The sequence below is a fragment of the Macadamia integrifolia genome, chromosome 8 (genome assembly GCF_013358625.1).
Source record: "Macadamia integrifolia cultivar HAES 741 chromosome 8, SCU_Mint_v3, whole genome shotgun sequence".
NCBI classification, from domain to species: Eukaryota; Viridiplantae; Streptophyta; class Magnoliopsida; order Proteales; family Proteaceae; genus Macadamia; species Macadamia integrifolia.
The window spans coordinates 12,736,874-12,757,177 of NC_056564.1; the positions used below are offsets into that span (position 1 = coordinate 12,736,874).

Consider the following 20,304-nt stretch of genomic DNA (forward strand, 5'->3'; position numbering starts at 1 on the left):
ATTGAAATGATCATTGAAAATCGAATAAAGGAAAAAAAAACCAATAAATCAAAATGATCATTCAAAATCGAATAGGGGGAAAAAAAATGATAAGGTTGGATATATTGCCTGCATATATAGATATGTGTCTAGCTATCTCTCACATTTTTTTTTTTTTTTTTCTTTTTTGTTAACCAATGTGTTTGGGCCAGCTTACGTGCATCTCTATTAATCATCGAGGAGATTAGTACAGCAATCCACCACCATGATTTTCACTTAAATTACATATGCATAGATGAGGAATCGTGATCCTAATCACAAGCTGAAACTACCACCACTAGGCTATCCTGTTCATGGCTATCTCTCACCTCATCCACATGGAAAAAACATTATTTTATGCTTCTCTCATCCCAATCCTCCCATTAATAGCTGAACGTATGTCTATGGCATACCTAACATCATCCATAAAAGCAAATCATTAAAATTCTCTTTGATCCCAATCCTCCCATTAATAGCTCAACGTATGTCTACGGCATACCTAGCATCATCCAAAAAAACAAATCATTAAAATTCTTGTTATACCTTTTTCATACATGAAAAAGTGAGACTAAACCATAATAGATTGAAAAAATGTGGATCAAAATCGGCCTTTTACCCTAGTTTCGATTTGATACCTCTGGCCCGATCATATTCGATCAGATCCGACCCAATAGCAATTCCCGACCCAAATCCGAACCAAACCTATCGTTTGACACCCCCTATCCCCTATCCCCTATCCCCTATCCCCTGTCCCCAATCACTAGTCGGCAGTCTCCTGCCACAGCCGAACGCTATAAAACGGTCGACGGACTTTTAACCCTCTCCATTTCCAAGTTTTGAACTAAGATTTCTACCCACCCCACCACCCCATCCCCCACACCCGAAAAAAAAAAAAAAAAAAAACTAAGATTTATCCAAATTCCCGTTATCTTTTTCAGAGATTTTTTATTTTTTTCTTTTCTTTTCGCTTTAGTTTCATTCTCAGACTCAATCCATTATAGCTGGTTGCAAATGAAGCGTTCTTGAATCCTCGTTTGAGGGACATCTTGGGTTTCTTCGAGCGATGGGAACGCTCACAAGCTGTTCCCTCACTACTTTGAACTTCAGATTCCGTGTTTGTCATACAAGGGGAGCTTTCAGTGAGAGAATTCGACAATTGGAGCATAAAAGCTTGAAGAACATCTGCTTATTGTGTAAAGAAAGATCGAAGAGGGAAATTTTGGGGAGGCGTTTCGATAGGTTCACTTGTTTTAGTAGAAATGGGAATGAGGGAGAGGATAATAAATCTAGTGGTTCCAACTTGACGACGACGTCTCCCGAGGAGGAAGAAGAGAGGAACAATGATGAACTAAAGTCGGAACAGGCGCCTGCATCGGTTTCTTCCAGGGTATAGCAGTTGCTCCTCTCTGTTTTTTTTTTTTTTTCTTCTCTAAATTCAATTATGACGTTGTTTAGGCTCAGTTATAATTAGATTTAGGTTTTAATTTTAGCAAAGGTTGGTTCGCATGTAAGGAGCTGAAAAAATGGATTCGTTAAATGTCTCATAAAATATCCATAATTTCTCTTATGTCTAAGCTGTCTGTGTAATTTCTTCTTCAAATTCTCTTGGTTGAAATTCTTGCATTTTAGATTAATAATTGTAAACAGAAGCCTCTCCGACCTTCACCTTGAAAGAGCATCGGAGGCACTGCCTCTGGACTTAATTTGAGGCAGTAAATATGGTGCTCATTAATCTAATTGCAACTTTCAGTGACATATAAATTGTACATTCTCGTTTTCAGTCACCAAATATGTCTCCTATGGGACCAGCGTATGATAACTTCCAGATCGATTCTTTCAAACTGATGGAACTCCTTGGACCTGAGAAGGTTGATCCTACCGATGTGAAGTTGATTAAGGAAAAGCTTTTTGGTTACTCTACTTTCTGGGTGACCAGGGAAGAACCATTTGGAGACCTTGGTGAGGGCATACTTTTTCTTGGAAATTTAAGAGGTAAGAAGGAAGAAGTTTTTGCAAAACTCCAGCGTCAGCTGGCTGAAGTCACTGGTGACAAGTACAACCTGTTTATGGTGGAGGAACCCAATTCGGAGGGACCAGACCCGCGTGGTGGGCCTCGAGTAAGCTTTGGTTTGCTGCGGAAAGAGGTTTCAGAACCAGGGCCGACTACACTTTGGCAATACGTGATTGCACTACTGCTATTTGTTCTTACCATTGGCTCCTGTGTGGAATTAGGAATCGCATCTCAGGTTTGCTAATATTTTAGGGCACTTAGTCACTGCTTCCAGTTGTTTGTTCCTCCATCTTTCTTATAACTAAATATTACCTAAAAACCATTGCAATTAGATTTATTGATCATTTTGTTAAGTTTTGTCTATTTTGGTTACAGATAAATAGACTTCCACCAGAGGTTGTGAAATACTTCACGGATCCAAATGCTACTGACCCACCTGATATGCAGCTGCTGCTCCCATTTGTTGAGTCTGCTTTGCCACTGGCATATGGTGTGTTGGGAGTTCAGCTATTTCATGTAATACTGACTTCTTACTCCAAATTGGTTTTTAATTGCATATTTGTGCTTGGATCATAAGCAAAAACATAAAGAATTTTATCTATCTTGGCTCACAATCTGCACCCCATGCAAAAAATATTCTGCTTTAGCTTCTGCTACGAAAGAGTGGATGAATTTTACGGAAGATGATTTTATACAATACTGTCAAGGATAGAAATATTGCAACCATTCCAAACATTCAATAATCAATCTATACATTTTGCTTTTATTATAGATTGATTTTATGATTTTATTTATTTATTTATTTTTTTCTCCGTGGATGTCTTATTGATGATGTTGTATTAGTCCGTTTGGTACTATTTTCCTGGCCGAATTTCATTTATTCTTATCTGTCATCTTTTCTCATGCTCATATAGAGTGGCGATTTTTCAGTTTTCCATACATCTTTACTTACTCACACCCCCTCTTTTTGACATACAGGAGGTGGGACATTTTCTAGCTGCTTTCCCTAAGAAAGTAAAATTGAGTATCCCGTACTTCATTCCTAACATTACACTTGGCAGCTTTGGTGCAATCACCCAGGTGATTTCACTAACTTTGTATATTTTCACATGATGAATGATTACTACTGTAATATCAATTAATTTATCAAGTAGAAATTATAGAGGTATTGGTTATTCTATAGAAGTGATATTTCTACCTAAATGGTACAATTTTCATAGTTGGTTGCTCGGGTTAAATCATTTGGATGAGAATGAATGACATGCAAATAGAATTTTTTTCTTACTTTTTGTTTCCCTTGGCGTGATGTTGTATTATTACTGAAGTGGGGTACAGGAGGCCTCTAAGGCTGATTTGTGCTACACATGTGACAAACAAACTGAGGAGTTGGGACTTGCCATTCCACAGGGCTTACCATAGGATCCACTAGACATTATGTTCGTCCACTGCTTATCTTTTTTATGATTTTTTTCTTACTATCCTGAAAAACTAATGGATTAATGTTTATGATCATTTGATTGGTTCAACTTCTGATGCATAAGGTCTTCTCGATGGGAATTTATTGAATGGGGAGGTTTCAAGCTTCTATATCCACCACGTATATTCCCAAGGACAGGTTGATGGGTTTGAATGTCAAGCGTTCCTTTTGTTGGAAACCAGAGGCATTGATCTTCGTATTCTAAGAATTTCAGCGGTAGGGGCAGGAATCAGTTCTGCAGTGATGGCTCTAACGTGTTTCATATATAGGGTTGACCTGTCACTGCATTCATTTAAAATAATATTACAAGTGCTTACTGTTTAGCACTAAACTATTTCGGATATTATGTTCTATTGCTGATGGCATCCCTGGATAAAGAATCTTACTTGTTATTTCATTTACTGGTGTGGATGCTATTGGTTGTCAAATTTTAGGGCATGCCCATATTTTTTCTATTGTATTGCTCATTTTTTTACTATTTACTGCTTAGTTCAAATCAATTCTTCCTGATCGAAGGACAAAGGTTGATATCTCCCTTGCGGGTCCATTTGCTGGTGCTGCACTTTCTTTTCCAATGTTCTGCGTTGGCCTGCTGCTCTCATCAAATCCAGGTGCTGCAGGAGATCTAGTACAGGTGCCTAGCATGCTGTTCCAAGGTTCCTTGCTTCTTGGACTCATCAGCAGAGCCACTCTTGGTTATGCGTATGTCTCCCTTTTATTTAAATTATTTCCTAATAAGGGATCTGCCATCTCTTTCCTTTATATCCTGTTTTTCAAATGGTTAGCGAATTTCAGCTCATTTAGTTCAATCTAGTGTTTTGATCGGGAGACAGGTGAAATAAAAATCTATCCAGCTCATGGACTGTTGTTCTGTTAATATGGTCAAAAGTTGGGATTGCTGTGATGTAGATTAATTACCAAAATAGGCTTATTTTTTTTTATTAGGAATAAGCCTAGGGTTGGGTTCCATACATGTTGGGCCTTTTATCCCATGTATCTTGAGTGTAATAGACCACTTTTATGAGTTTAAAAGGGGGGCTCTAAGATTGAGTACTGGATTACTAGTTAGTTTCCTTTTTCCATTAGTTTCCTTTTTTGGGTTTGATTTGAGTTATGTTTGTTTCCTTAGGAGTCAAGTTGTTAATTGAGTCAAGTCATTACTAGTTAGTTTCCTTTTTCAACTAGTTTCTAATTTCAGTTAGTTTCTAATTTTAGTTTTTAGTAACTATTATATTAGGAGAATATTTGGTTTCTTTTTCGAGGAACCTTCTATTTTGTAATTCTCTCCCCCATTAACATTATAAATAAAGAAGAGGAGGCTCCTAAAAGCCTAGAATGATTTTGATAAAAAAAATAATGGTTGTTGCTATTGTCTTCTTCATGAAGAGTTGTCTTGTGTTTGATTAAGGTTGAAGGAATTGCTGTTTGATCCAATTGATTCTTTGCGGTGTGAAGTCCAAGACGTCTCTTCAACTATTATTTATTTCTTTTCAAAGTTAATTGCAAGGTTCTTCAAATCAGGTAAGAGATCTAAAACTGTGATTGAATTCTGGTTCTGGAAATCTCCAGATTTCTTCCTACTGCCCCTACTCTATTCTGGAAGATCCAACCAGCCGATGGCCCTCCCCTTTTGATCAAGTGTTGGGTTTATTAAGAGGGAGGCTCGACCTTAATTTGGGACCAATCAGACCAGGGGTTTGTCTGGTTCTGAGTTTCCTTCAATTCTGGCCGATAGTGTTCTCTGCCCAGAATTGATTTCTGCTTTTTTTTAATCTGTGTTGAAGTTGACTGTTGCTTTTATTCTCCATTGAACTAAACCTTTAATCAGTAATTAGATTTGTTATTAGTTCCTTAATAATACTCTACTGAAGTTCAAGAAATTACTGCCAGATCTCAGAACCTGTTGTCAGAGTCAAATTCTGATTTGGTTATCTATTCCTGTGATATTTTGATTCTAATTGGACCTTATTCAAATACTCTATTTCTGTTGCTGAAATTCTATTTGTTGGTGCAAACTCTGCTACCTGAAATTCTAGATTCTGGATCTGATAATTCTGGTTTTTCAAGAACTGTTGATTGGTTTAAGTTGGACTGTTGTTGCTGTCAACTTCAAGTATTATTCTCTTAAGTTTTTATATCTCTTTCAAGACTTATTAGGGCTGCAAAACCAGGTATGTAATCTATCACTCTGCTACCCAAAAAATTCTGCAAAATAGAGCATCCGCCCCTGCTGGAATGACCAGATATGAGTATCTGATTGGTCCAGTTTTTTGATCGAAGGTTCCTCCCCATACCAGTGAGGATCGGCCCAAATATTGGCTGATTCTGCTCAGCCATTGATGAGATATTAGAAATCTCCAGATTTTCGTATTTTAGTGAACTGAAGTTTCTATTTTCTGGATTCTGGTTCTGCTGGTTTGAATAGTGTTTTCTGGATTGATATTCTTAATATTCTGTTAACTTAAATCTGAACGGACTCCCATCTGTTCCTGGTTTAGTCCTAAGAATCATTGTTGGATTGGACTTTGCTGTTATTCTCTTGAGATCGATAACCTGCTGTACTGCTGAATATCTGTTCAGATTTTTGAAGACTGTTAGCACTTTAATAGTCTCTGGATTTAGTTCTAAACTGCTACTGGTTTGTTTAATCCTTGTGTTGCTATTCTATGGGTTCGGTATTGTTTCTGGGTTGTTTATGAATTTAATTTTTGATACATGGTTGGGGTTGGGGTTGGGGTTGGTTTTGGTTGTTCTTTATTTCAAAAGTTCCTATAGATTGAGACTTAGCTAGACCCCTACTCTAGTCTACATTAAGTGGTATCAGAGCATGGCTGAGAACAACACCCCCACCCTAGCTTCTATTATGGAGTTTCTACAGAAATGGAGAACTGAATTGAAGGCTGAACTGCAAGCTTTGCTGACTGATCTGAATGCAGGGTTGTTGGCTATGGAAAACCAACCACAAAAACCTATCTGTGATTCACATACAATACCCGAAGTGGAAGAAACATCATTGAATGTAACTACTCAGTCGGCTAATAGGAGACCTATCCCTAATCTGAGAGCAGCACAAAGGATTCTTGTAGAGAAACCTACTTTAGAAGAACATGTAAGGGGTAACTTTGAGACAGAACGTCCCACATATCAGAGGTACTCTAGAGATTCACAGAAGGTCAAGCTTGATCTGAAGGAGTTTGATGGTAGACATGACCCCCAATTGTTTTATGATTGGGTAGCTGCTTTGGATGATTATTTTGACTACTATGACCTACCTGAGGAACGGAAGATGAAACTAGCTCGTACTAAGCTAGTTGAGGCCGCTCGTGATTGGTGGAGAACCTATGAGCAAGAGTTGGAAGACCATGGTAGAGAGCCTACTACTTGGGAGGAGATGAAACTTGAACTGTCTGATAAGTAATTGCCATGTAATTTCAGAGCTTGTATACAAGACCAGTTGAACTCTCATCGTTAGGGAAATATGACTGTGGTGGAGTATATGAATAAGTTTGATGCACTTTATTCTCGCACAGGCATTAGGAAGAATGAGAGGCAATTACTTTCTCAGTTTCGACTGGGATTACGAGTTCAAATTAATAAGGGAATTGGTGTTGCTGATGTGTATACAGTGAGAGATTGCTTTGACAAGGCTCTTCGAGCAGAGGAACTTATGGCACAGTCAGGTGGAAGGTTTGGTTTTCAAGCTGGGGAGGTCAAATTTTTTTTTTCAGCCACTAAACCTAGCACTTCAGCACCCCCAAGAGCCACAACTCCTCTATATGAAGTGAAGATACCTCTATTAAAACCAAAAGAACTTGAAGTCAAGGTTCACATTGAAGAGATAGTTCTTGAAGCTTCAAAGATAGAAGGTCAAGAGATAGAAGATTCAACTGAAGAGTTCTACATTAAAGAGAGCATAGTAGACAAGACTGAAACCATGGAAGAAGACTCCGCTGAAGGATTCTACATTGAAGAGAGCATAGTAGACAAGACTAAAGATGTGGAAGATGAGGTAGTGATTGAAAGAACTCCACAAGTCTTTGAGATTCATAATGAAATGGAAGAGTTTGTTCCAATCCTTGATGAGAAGGTTACCAACATTGACAACTCTATAGACATAACATTCACAGATGGTATTGATTCAGAGGTTGAGCATATAGAGTTTGTTATGCCATCATGGTTCTTTGAAGAGAAAGCTCCACACCTTGAAGACTACCTTCCAAAAGTCTTCAAGCAACCAGAATTTTGTTTTGGAATGGTTAAAGCTGTTACGCAAATGTTGTTTCTCCCTTATCACTGCAAAATTTGAGGATGAATTTTTTCAAGATGGGGAGAGTTGATGCAGATTAATTACCAAAATAGGCTTGTTTTATTAGGAATAAGCCTAGGGTTGGGTTCCATACATGTTGGGCCTTTGATCCCATGAATTTTGAGTGTAATAGATCACTTTTATGGGTCTAAGATTGAGTACGGGACTACTAGTTAGTTTCCTTTTTCCATTAGTTTCCCTTTTTGGGTTTGATTTGAGTTATATTTGTTTCCTTAGGAGTCAAGTTGTTAATTGAGTCAAGTCATTATTAGTTAGTTTTCTTTTTCAACTAGTTTCTAATTTCAGTTTTTAGTAACTATTGTATCAGGAGAATATTTGGTTTCCTTTTTGAGGAACCTTCTATTTTGTAATTCCCTCCCCCATTAACATTATAAATAAAGAAGAGAAGGCTCCTAAAAGCCTAGAATGATTATGATAAAAAAATAATGGTTATTGCTATTGTCTTCTTTATGAAGAGTTGTCTTGTGTTTGATCAAGGCTGAAGGAATTGGTGTTTGATCCAATTGACTCTTTGCAGCGTGAAGTCCAAGAGGTCTCTTCAACTATTATTTCTTTCTTTTCAAAGTTAATTGCAAGGTTCTTCAAATCAGGTAAGAGATCTGAAACTGTGATTGAATTCTGGTTCTGGAAATCTCCAGATTTCTTCTTATTGCCCCTACTCTATTCTGGAAGATCCAACCAGCCGATGGCCCTCCCTTTTTGATCAATTGTTGGGTTTATTAAGAGGGAGGCTCGACCTTAATTTGGGACCAATCAGACCAGGGGTTTGTCTGGTTCTGAGTTTCCTTCAACTCTGGCCGATAGTGTTCTCTGCCCAAAATTGATTTCTGTTTTTTTTTAATCTGTGTTGAAGTTGACTGCTGCTTTTATTCCCCATTGAACTGGACCTTTAATCAATAATTAGATTTGTTATTAGTTCCTTAATAATACTCTACTGAAGTTCCATAAATTACTGCCAGATCTCAGAACCTGCTGTCAGAATCAAGTTCTGATTTGGTTATCTATTCCTGTGATATTTTGATTCTAATTGGACCTTATTCAAATACTCTATTTCTGTTGCTGAAATTCTATTTGTTGGTGCAAACTCTGCTACATGAAATTCTAGATTCTGGATCTGATAATTCTGGTTTTTCAAGAACTGTTGACTGGTTTAAGTTGGACTGTTGTTGCTGTCTACTATTGGGGGTTATTGGTTGTTCTTTGGTTTAACTTTCCATCAGTCTTGGGTCTGGTTTGATTGTCAAATCCATTCCTACATTATGCTGCACACACGATACACTAGCTGATGGTAGTAAAACTCCAGTTTATGTCTCCTCCATAGTCAAGATGTCAAGCATCGGCCAATGTATCAGAAAGTTGGTTTTAAGAGATGTCTCAGAGACGTAACAGAGAGATGCTAGATACGCTTACGATATACACTTTGTATGCATGCATATGCTTATGATACATGCAAAACATGGTAGACTGTGCGTTAAGTTTATATCGGACCATGTCGGTACAATATCAATTTGTATTGATTCTGTACGTAAATTCTTATTTATCGTATTGACATGGCCAATCTCTTACTTGTCCATATTGTATTGATACTTGACACCATGGGTCCATACCTGTTGGCAAGTGCATTATATATGTGGCTTTTTGCTAGTACTAGGAGATCATTTTTACTGTCTCATGGATCGGTAATCAAGATTTTCTTCTTGTTAGAACTTTAAACCAAATTTTTGTTGTTGTCAGTGAAGGTAATTTCTTTTTGGAAGTCCAGCTTGAGAAATGACATTCAGTTTTCTTCTAATTTAAGATTCTCTTGTTTATTGTGCTTAATAATTTGGACTTAGTTTGCTTTAATTTTCTTCCCCTAGTTGTGTTTAACTTTTTCCAATGTATATATGCAGGCCCATGCATGCGGCCACTATCGCGATCCACCCTCTTGTGATTGCAGGCTGGTGGTGTATTCTTCTTTTTCTCTTTTCTTATCTTCATCCCTGTTGATTGGGCTACATGTCAAATTCTTGTGTCATGTGTTTTTACTTGCAGGTGTGGTTTAACGTCTTCAGCTTTTAATATGCTTCCTGTTGGATGCCTTGATGGTGGAAGAGCTGTGCAGGTTGCCTTTTCTCTTTCTTTCCAATGTTTGAACTAGAGAAGTATTGTAGAAGCATGGATAGAAATCAGAGAGCATAATGAACACAGAATGGCAGTTTTTGGCTTGAACCCAATTATATTATACATTGTGATGTAGTGTCTGAGATGCAAGGGATCATTTCCTTCTGCGTCTCACCATAAAATCCCGAATATTCCAATTTCAATCTGTTAAGCTAGGTTCATTGGCATTAATTAAGAATTTGAGTAAGACTAGTCACCAGAATTTAGCTTACTCATGTGTTTTCCATGTCATAATTTCTCTTTGAACCTTATTGACTGTCTAGTTTTAACAATACTATCATCGTCAATAACATTGATCATTCTTTGATGTTTATTATAACATTGTAGCAAGTTGGTCAGGTCTCATCTTACTAAAGGGGTACCTGAGTTGGCAAGGGATCTTCACCTCAGGAAGCTTGTGATTCTGAGTTCGACTCCTCTTACTTCCTTGGGGCCATTCACATACATGTTTAAGATCTCGGCGAGATCTCACTAATATCTCTATTTTTCAAAAAGCTGAGACGAGATGTATGGCTAATTATAATTGTACAAGAACTCGACCGAGATCTCGAGATCTCACCTCTATCTCACCAAGATCTCGCCTCTCTCCGTACTTTTTTGAAGAAAAAACACTAAGGAGCAAAGATTTTGGAGCTTTTACTTGAGGATCTCCATTCCTACACTCATTGAAGCTTAAAGAGTAGAGAATGGATTAAAGAAAATAAAGATGGACTACAAGACATAGAGCGAGATAGGAAGGACACACGATGATGTTTGCCCAACTAACATGCCTCACATTCTAACCCAAGAACAGACTTAAAATTGGGAAATAAAAGTGTTACAAAACCAAGATCTGTAACCAGTAACTTGAGAGAGTAAGAGAAGAGAGAAAGAGATTAAGAGAGAAGAAGAGAAGAGAGAGAAGAGAGAGAAGAGAGAGAAGAGAGACTGCAAGAGGGGAGTAGCCGAGTATGTTTTCCAATCCCCCCTACCATCAATATTTATTAACACCCAAAGTAGTACAATCAAACTAGGAAACTAAGTCCTTGTGCCATAAGCAAGATAAAATAGGAAGTCTATCCTAATTAGTAAGTAGAGATCTATCCTAACTAGGGAAAGAAATACACTAAAGCAAGGAAGTAAAACTCATCCACGATAGGGACACTCCCCATATCGTTGTACATATCTTAACACTCCCCCTCAAGCTGGAGTATACATATATCAAAAGAAAACTTCCAGCTTGGACCAACAAGAATAGAAAATTAAGCATAACTCCAGTCTTGAGTAGTAATGGTAGATGCTAGAGAGCACAGAGAACTCCAATCATCCACACCATAAAGTTAGTAGCATCAAAGGCGCTTCCCAAGGAAGGTAGGTAGTAGGTAGAAAGTAGCAACAACAGGTTGCGGGGTAAGCATATATCGACATCAGGTTGTCAGGGACCAAGTAGCAACATCAGGTGCTGAAGTAAGCAAGTAGCAGCATCAGGATGCCGGGGTAAGCAAGTAGCAGCATCGGGTGCTCGAGATAACAAGTAGCAGCATTGGTTGCCGGGGGTAAGCAAGTAGCAGTATCAAGTGCTGAAGTAAGCAAGTAGCAGCATCGGGGTGCTGGGGTAAGCAAGTAGCAGCATCAGGTGCCGAAGTAAGCAAGTAGCAGCATTGGCTGCCGAGTTAGGCAAGTAGTAGTAGCATCAGGTGCCAATGTAAGCAAGTACCAGAATAAAGCAGATAATATAAGAACTACAATTGAGTAAATAATAACTCTAATCTCCCCCTCACGTGTAGCATTACACGTGGACATACAATGTCCAATAATTAGCATCTCAAAGAATGAGCAGTACATATGACCTCATAGTTAAGAGCAAAACGATAATTTCCAATCTCCCTCGCACTGTAGCAAATTATTTTCATGCAAGCACCAATTTTCCAAAAAATTGTAACCCAAACTGATGCAATCTAGGGGTCCAAGACCCTAAATTGGGTGCTATGTGCTCAAAAATGACAAATCTGTAATTAATTCATGCAATCTCAGTTTTGAACCCAATTATGGGCCCAGCCAAGAGTGCAATAACCAGTTAATGGAGTAATGGCATTCTGGTAAATAATCAGAATTTTCAAGGGGTCAATTTGGTAGTTGAAGAGCCAATGGACAACAAGGGAATTGGAATTATTGTTTGGGGATAAACTAGGAAAGAAGGTTAATTAATGGGCATGAAGGAATAAGAGACAAAGGGAGGGGCAATACTAGAAATTAAAGAGATAAAATAAGAAAGCCAAGTAACGGGAGAACGTATGGCCAAAGGGTAACCTAGTAAGCAAAACAAATTAATGGGACAGGAGGGATTATAGATAAAAGAGAGGGGTAGTAAAGGAAATATGGGAAATAGGATTTAAAGAAGCACAAATTGTGGGGCAGGTCAATCGTCCCTTGCCTCCAGCCAAAAACATGGCGGAAAATCTGCCACCAGTAGTTTGATTGTGGGATCAACAACTCGACACGCAAACGGCAGTACATTGTTGCTGAAAATTGAAGCTGCAAATCGATAGAGCAGCAACCAAGTAGCAATTGATTCAACTTCAGATCAAAGAACCATAGCCCATAGCAGCATCAACCAGAAAATCGTTGAAACCCACGAATCAATGCAAACTAGAAAATCAACAAATGCAGGTAGCAAATCAGCAGAGTTATTGACGTCAGACAGCAACATATGACAGCAGCGATTTCCAGTTTGAGAGCAAATCCAATAGAGAAAACTAGTTCAGCGGAGCAGCAAATCCTAATCACGGCAAACTATAACAACAAAGTATCGAATGGCTTAGAAGTGTCAAGCTGCAAACCGAGAACTCCAGCAGTAAATCGTAGCAGTAGCAGCAGTTATGCTTCATCATACAAAATCTTCATCGAAACCATATGAAACCCTAGTTCTTCTTTTTTCTTCTATGAACTAGGGTTTCACTAGTAGCAAGAGAACTTAGAAGGACTCTCAAAACAGCTACTGGTTTCTGCTCGGATACCATGTTACAAAACCAAGATCTGTAACCAGTAACTTGAGAGAGTAAGAGAAAAGAGAAAGAGATTAAGAGAGAAGAAGAGAAGAGAGAGAAGGAAGACTGTAAGAGGGGAGCAGCCGAGTATGTTTTCCAGTTCCCCATACCATCAATATTTATTAACGTCCAAAGTAGTACAATCAAACTAGGAAACTAAGTCCTTGTGCCACAAGCAAGATAAAATAGGAAGTCTATCCTAATTAGTAAGTAGAGATCTATCCTAACTAGGGAAAGAAATAAACTAAAGCAAAAAAGTAAAACTCATCCATGATAAGGACACTCCCCATATCGTTGTACATATCTTAACAAAAAGTTTCAACCTAGACAAAGATAAATGTCCTAAACGATAGTGCCATTAAAAATGGGTCACATCCCCAACAACAGTAGCAGCAGCAGAAGAAGTAGGAGAGCCACAGTTGAGATAATATAAACCATCCTTTTCACACCTTCCACCAATCGTCTTTCTCGTGTGAAGATCCTGAAAAACACAATAAGAGGAAAAAAAGGTTATTGAGCAATTTAATGAACTAGTTATTTGGCTCATAGAAAAAAGACTTAATGGAAATTGTGGAACATGTAACACAGAAGATAAATTCGGAGAGGGGGTAGGAGAGATAGTACTATGGCCTAGAACTGGTGTGGAAGCACCGTTGGCTAGAATAACAGATGTAGAACTGGTACTAGAGGAAAAATTCTTAAAAAGTGATGACTTACTAGTTATATGAGCAGAGGCACCTGAATCAATAATCCATGGGGTAGAAGTGGTGGTAAGAAGGGCTGAGGTACCTGTATGAGCTAAGGTGGCAGCGGATGTAGACCCACTATTGGATGTATTAGAGGATGCCTCGAGAGTGTGCAAGCGTCGGAGCAACTGATTGATGTCATTGCGCAGACTGGTAAATGAGTCGCCTGAAGAAGGTCTCGATTTAGCATCAACGGGAGACACTGTGTCAGTACCATCATCTAACACTGTATGATTGGCTAACTGGGTTACCCACTCTGGCTTGCGATGCTTTGCCCAGCAAGTCTTTGTAGTATGGTTGGGCTTCCCACAATGAGTGCACAGGCGGGCTACACAATTAGAAGGCTGTCCGCTAGAACCTCTACCAGTGGATCCACGACCCCCCCACAACTGAGACCACGTCCACGGTTGGCAAGGAAGGCAGAATTGTCTTTGGCAGACTGATCAGATTTAGTTGATGAAGTGATACACTGCAGTCTCGAATAAGTGTCATTCAGAGAAGGGATAGTATTGCCTGCAAGTAAATGGCCCTTCATTACCTTCAAATCATTATTCAAACTAGCCAAAAATTTAGAAACAAAAAATTCATTCCGTTGAGCCTTCAATTTGTCAATGTCTGTGGTCAAGGGCTGGAAAACATTAAGTTCTTCAACCATTTCCCTGAAATTATTATAATACTCTGAAAGAGATCTATCAGATTGGCAAAACTGGAACAACTTCTCATAAATATTATAGATGCGGGTCATGTTCTTTTCTTGAGAGTAAGTTTCCTTCAAATCGTCCCATACTCCCTTTGCAGTGGAGTGAAACATGACATTGGCAATGACATCTAGTTCCATACTATTCCACAACCAGATTAAAATCAAAGCATTCTCCTTCATCCGTTCATCATAACCCTTATCAGATGGCGAAGGAGAATCAGAAGTAGTATACTTAAGTTTATCCTTGGCCATAAGATAAACCTTCATAAATTGAGCTCAAAGTAGGTAATTCGAGCTTCCCTTGAGCTTAATAGAAGTAATTTGGACATTGATATTGTTCGAGGCAGATGCAGTAGTCACAGAGATAGTAGACTTGGTCTCAGCCATGAGAACCAAAAATAAAGTAGACAAATAGAGTCATAAAAATACCAAAAAAATTAGCAAACCACACCTAAACCACGACGACTGGTGCTAGAGCCCTTGCAGGAATTAATTGGGTCAAAGGAGATATCTGACTTTCACCTAGGAGACCCTGGTTCCATAAAAAAAGAAGGAGATGGCTGCGGTCCAAGGTCTTCAAATCTTCAGCATAGTACCAATAGAGCACGATCCATACGCCAAATAAATCGCTCCATGTGATTTAATACATAGTAGAGGCAGTGACAGGTGGCTGCACACCATAAGATTTTAGCGCAAAAACGAGATCAGCTAGGAGTGTTTTGAAAAGCTTGATTTGATTACAGAGGCTCTGATACCATGTTACAATCCCAGATACCTGTAAACAAACCAGAGAAAAGAGAAAAGAAGAGAAGAAGAAAAGAAGATAAAAGAGAGAGAGAGAAAGGACCGAAAGTCTCCCAAAAGAAGGAGTAACCTGCGATCTGTCCAGAATGGATTGATCGCAGGTTAGTCTCTATTTTTATATATTAAAAACCCAAATTAAAAGAAGTACAGAAATACCTCCAAACCATACGGCGGAAACCCTAACATAATTACCAGAATTGATAGGACAGAAATGCCCCTATTGGTTCTGGTAATTAGCGCTAAACTCAACATGTTACAACATGTTATATGAACCGAAATAGTGAACCATTTTCTGTGGACTCAAAAGGTTATGGCATATGTCAAATTTTTGCCAAAATATTGTGTCATCATTATATTTCATTAGGATTTCATGTTGGTTTTGGGGGAAATAGGAATATGTTGGCATATTTTGGCAGACATTCAATATTTAGCCCTTCGGTTATTATTTGTTGTTGTTTTAGCAGGGTGCTTTTGGAAAGAATGCTCTAATTGGCTTTGGTCTGACAACTTACACATTGCTTGGACTGGGAGTGGTATACACCTCTATCCTTCACTGCTTTGTTCTTTTGTCAATAAAACTCAATAACATTCAACATTGAAGTTTGGTATAGTTTGTTTCTAGTTTATTTCTCGTCTCTTGTGATGAAGAAAATGCCAGATTCATTTGTTTACGTAATTGAGTGGATTTTGAAAATGCTTTTAGTAGCGTGGTGAGAATGCTTGAATTTTGGTTTTCAAAAGTAAATCTGTATCTCTGCATTTGCCCAAGATCACTCTTTTGCCAGACGGAACTTCTAAAAGTAGGTTGAAAATTTCTGTTCATTTCTAGGAATGTTGTGCAGTTGTGTAGATTAGTCGTATGCTGGCTTACTGGAAAAACAAAACAATCCAGAAAATTTCTCTGGCCTAATCACGAATCTCCCCTCTCTCTCTCTCTCTAAAGTTTGAGAGTCCCTCTCTTGTTGTCCCTAGCTGGGATTTATGGTTGCTACAAAGTATGTGTAGAAAATTACCCTTAATGTGAATAGCACAAAAGGAAGCATGGCTTTCATTTTGTCCAAGACTGGAGCAAGTGTTCTTTTTAAAAAAGGGTGTTAGATTTATTCTTGGTTTGATTTCTTCCATGAATACTATATACATGATGGGCATCTAATTTGTATTTTTGTGCAGCTTGGTGGACCTTTATCACTTCCTTGGGGGCTTTACGTACTGATATGTCAGGTATGTAGATAATGACTCTGAGGGGTGCCTGGATCATCTGCAGTGAGGCAGTGAGCATCCAACGGCTGGGGGTGCATGTCGGGGCCTCCCAGCCGTTGGATGCTCACTGCCACTCACCGCTCACCGCAGAAGATCTGGATTCAGGGGATGAGAAAAAGTCTACTCCAAAAGTACTACCATATTCTAGTTTTTTTTTATTTACTTTTGTCTGCTGATTTTTCTGCAAATCAAATATTCAGAGAACCCCGGAGAAACCATGCTTAAATGATGTGTCTGAGGTAGGAACATGGAGGAGAACAGCATTGATTGTTGCAATACTTCTTGTTGTGTTGACACTACTTCCTTTGTGGGATGAACTTGCTGAGGAACTTGGTATAGGTCTCATAAACACATTTTGATGTATAATTTTCCCATAGGCATACAAATCCTTAGAATACCCAATTTTATGTTACATTTTTTGAAACCTTTATTACCTAATAATTGATCATTGAGATTGTTCCAATGAGATGCATATCATATAGATTAATCCATGTACTATGGCCAAGTGGACATGAATTAAATTTTAGATTAATAAGAATTTATGAAGTGACAAAATCAGAAATAAAAAAAAAAAAAAAAAAAAGGGGACTACCAAAATGGGGCATAGAGTATAGGACTGCAGTATAGGCTCATGGACATACACAGAAATGCATATCTATATATGAGAAACGGGATGGTATATTAAATATTGATATCAAATTTAATATATGGTTAATCTACATCATTCCACAAGCATCAAATGGTCGAATTGTCACATTATTCTTCCATATAAGAGAATCAAAACATATGCTTGTGGAAATAATGTTTTAAAAATAGGAATCAAGGACTCGATCGTTCTCTGCCGATTCTGATTTAGATTGGATTGAAGTTGGTCTCAAAAATCCTAAAATCGGCCATTTAGTTTGAAAACCCATTGATTCAGGAGAATTTTGGCTTATTCTGATTTGAAACGACAGAAATTGAGGTTAGTCTCAGCCAATTTCTGGTCCAATTCACCAATTTTTGAAACCCTGTGTAGAAACCAACACTCAGCCTTCTGGGATTATTAGAAATAAACCGCAGGGTGACCTTTTGCATTTTATACTTTGGTCGGACCTGAATTCGAGCCAACCAAAATGACGAAAATATCGGTCCAACCAAGTACCAGCCCGGTCCCGACGATTATTTGAAGTAAACCGCAAATGGAGAACCATTTGCAATTACTGTTCCCAACTCCCGCCTTCTTCTTCCGATGCTCCAGGAGGGGAAAAGGATTTGTGAGTGTTCTCGAACTGAAATCGAAGCAGAACTCCTCTTTGAATGCGCGGAGTTGATACTTCCATGGCTCCCACCGTCCGACCTTGCTTCCGTATCTTCGACCTGCAAAACCCTCCACCGGATATCCCGAATCATCACCACCAGGAGAGCTTCAGATGCCGCGAGAAGCTTCGAAATGAATCCCATCCCTTTCCTTAATTCCGTCGATGATCAACCCTACTGGTATTTCATCTACACTCGGTCACAAATTCTGGGTCTCCCTGACTCGCTTCCCTTATCTCAACAACCATGGGGATTCATCCCTAACCCTACTAATCGCAACAGACCGTACTCCAAGCCATCTTCAGATACAAGTTTCGATCTGAACCCGATGTGTTCCTTCTCAAGAACGTTCGAACTTGATTGTGGTTGTGACTGTAAGAGCTGTTCTCAATCTTATAAAGTGAACGAAGTTGGGGAATCAGAATGCTGCCCATGTTCGACTATCCAGCCCGAGCTTTTGGGTTCGAGTCCGGACGCGGAGATGGTGATGATGGAGTGTGGACCGAGTTGTGCTTGCGGGTTGGAATGCGAGTACCGATCGACTCTGCGAGAAATTTCCATTCGACTGGCAATTGTTAAGGATCGGAGGAAAGGTTGGGGCTTGCACGCCGCTCAGTTCATTGGGCGTGGGGAATTCATCTGCGAGTACGCCGGTATGTTTTATATTGGAATTACTCTCTCCATTTCTATTAGTTCTGTTTTTACAGAGTGCTGCTTCAGTTCATTATGGTTTGTGTTTGCTAGGTTATGCCAAACCTTTACTTCTATTAGAGGACTTGGACATCTAATTTAATACTACTGTATATAATGGATTTGTTCTAATAATATTATTAAATACATAGCATGGGATAATCACTGAAATTTTAAGTTAGGAAAGAAAATGAATAAAAGGGAATGGGTGGGTCTTTGAATGAGTTAACATGATAAATATAGATAGCGAAAGAGTTTGATTTATAGTCGTAAATTTTCTGATGGTGTTTATATTAAGCTCTTATGCTTATGCTGTGGTGTTAAGGGAAGTTGTATCATCATGGTAATTAGCAAAGCCTTTAGTTTTTTGAGATATACCATTCAATGCCAATCTTTTTAGTAATGTAATGAGATAATTATTGGTATGGTGCTGCTGTGTGTGTGGTTGTGTTATATGGCAAACAAAAGAGAAGTGTTGGAACTCTGGAGTAAGGAAACAAATTTAAAATTGAAGAGGCCTAGAATTGTTGAAAAATCTTACTTGGCCACCTATTTCCAAACTTTTATTCTCATTTTCTCTCTCTCCTGGATTGTCTTCCCAATGTAAGGCCAAGTCACGACTTAAGCCCAGGCATGATCTTAACCACAACAATAAATCTCAGATTCAAGTAACAAATAAGAAAAATAAAATAGCAAATAGAGAAGAAGGGGATAGGGAGCTATCTCAGTCCAAGGTCTCTCACCAGTACGGCTTACAGCCACTGCATCTCACAGCTTTCATGATTAGTAGATCAATTTCTTTTACTTTGCTCAACTTGTTGGCTGTGTTGTGTGCAGCCTCCTGCTTTTATTTATAATTAAACCAATTACAAGAAAATGGTAACTCTTTATGCTATTGGAGAGTACCAAAAATAAAGTCGCATAATAAAATAGAAAGAAACTCTATCAAAGACAACTTGCTGGACAAGGAAAAAAGAAATACAAACCCAATATAATAGAAACTCTACTTTCTAAAACTGAGAATTGGAAATAGAAACTAAATCTAACTATTGCTATGACATGAATAAGAACAAGGAAAATAGAAACTAATCAAAATTGAAAGTAGATAGTGTCTAGAAAATCTCAGCAACCACTCTCCCTTGCAAGCTGGCATGGGCCTTACAGAATTCTGGAAAATTTCCATCAGTTTTTCTCACCCAAGCTGTCAAATATCTTCTTAAAGTAATGCTGTTCTATGGCTAATTTGGACAGAACAAAGCTGGACCAACGGGCTTCATTATAACTGATACCTAGGCTCACAAATGAAGCATGAACAGTACCACGACATTGTTCACATGAACTGTAACACGTGAATTGTGGTACACTGCTTCCGTGAACAGTGTTCAATGAACAGTGTTTTGAACATTACTTTTTGTATTTTTTCTTCTTCATGCTTCAATCAACATCACTCCCATGCCTCCTAAACCTGTTTTCTACCCTACGCAGTAGCCAGTAAATAACCACAATTATCTCTATTTGAATTTTCACCACGTCATATCTTTCCCTGTGTTTGTGAATAGAGATTCTTTATTGTACTTAAAAATTTTCCTTTTTAAATAAAATCAACTCAGTGAATCATTTTTCACAAAAATCTCACCTGTTTAACTTTCTCTTCCAACAAGCATTAAATACAGATTAATCACAGGCACAAAACACTAAGCAACTCTTCCGACATTCATGCAGATATATAAACAAGGCAAAAGAGGCACACAGAAGCAATCTTTTCTCCACACCCACCACCCCC

At 38.5% G+C, this 20,304-nt stretch overlaps 2 protein-coding genes across 3 annotated transcripts in view; both read left to right on the forward strand.

The window, feature by feature from the left end:
* The first annotated feature begins 881 nt into the window (after window positions 1–881).
* Window positions 882–16,995, forward strand: LOC122087491 (probable zinc metalloprotease EGY1, chloroplastic). 2 transcript variants are annotated; one of them, XM_042656641.1, is made up of 10 exons: window positions 884–1,405; window positions 1,800–2,264; window positions 2,405–2,545; window positions 3,008–3,109; window positions 3,997–4,208; window positions 9,726–9,776; window positions 9,868–9,937; window positions 15,737–15,805; window positions 16,443–16,493; window positions 16,733–16,995. In XM_042656641.1, exons 1-10 carry the CDS (start codon window positions 1,082–1,084, stop codon window positions 16,889–16,891), a joined length of 1,644 nt encoding a protein of 547 aa, XP_042512575.1. In that variant the 5' UTR covers window positions 884–1,081; the 3' UTR covers window positions 16,892–16,995. The 2 variants fall into 2 exon arrangements, with proteins under 2 accessions (XP_042512576.1, XP_042512575.1); XM_042656642.1 differs by lacking the exon at window positions 3,997–4,208 and having other exon boundaries at window positions 882–1,405; window positions 9,726–9,772.
* Window positions 16,996–17,131: 136 nt separating this feature from the next.
* LOC122087492 (histone-lysine N-methyltransferase SUVR3) overlaps window positions 17,132–20,304 on the forward strand; it is a 4,749-nt gene continuing 1,576 nt past the window's right edge. Inside the window, exon 1 of the mRNA XM_042656643.1 lies at window positions 17,132–18,484. Within this exon, the coding sequence (XP_042512577.1) occupies window positions 17,764–18,484 (721 nt within the window). The 5' untranslated portion in view covers window positions 17,132–17,763. The remainder of the gene's footprint in view (window positions 18,485–20,304) is intronic.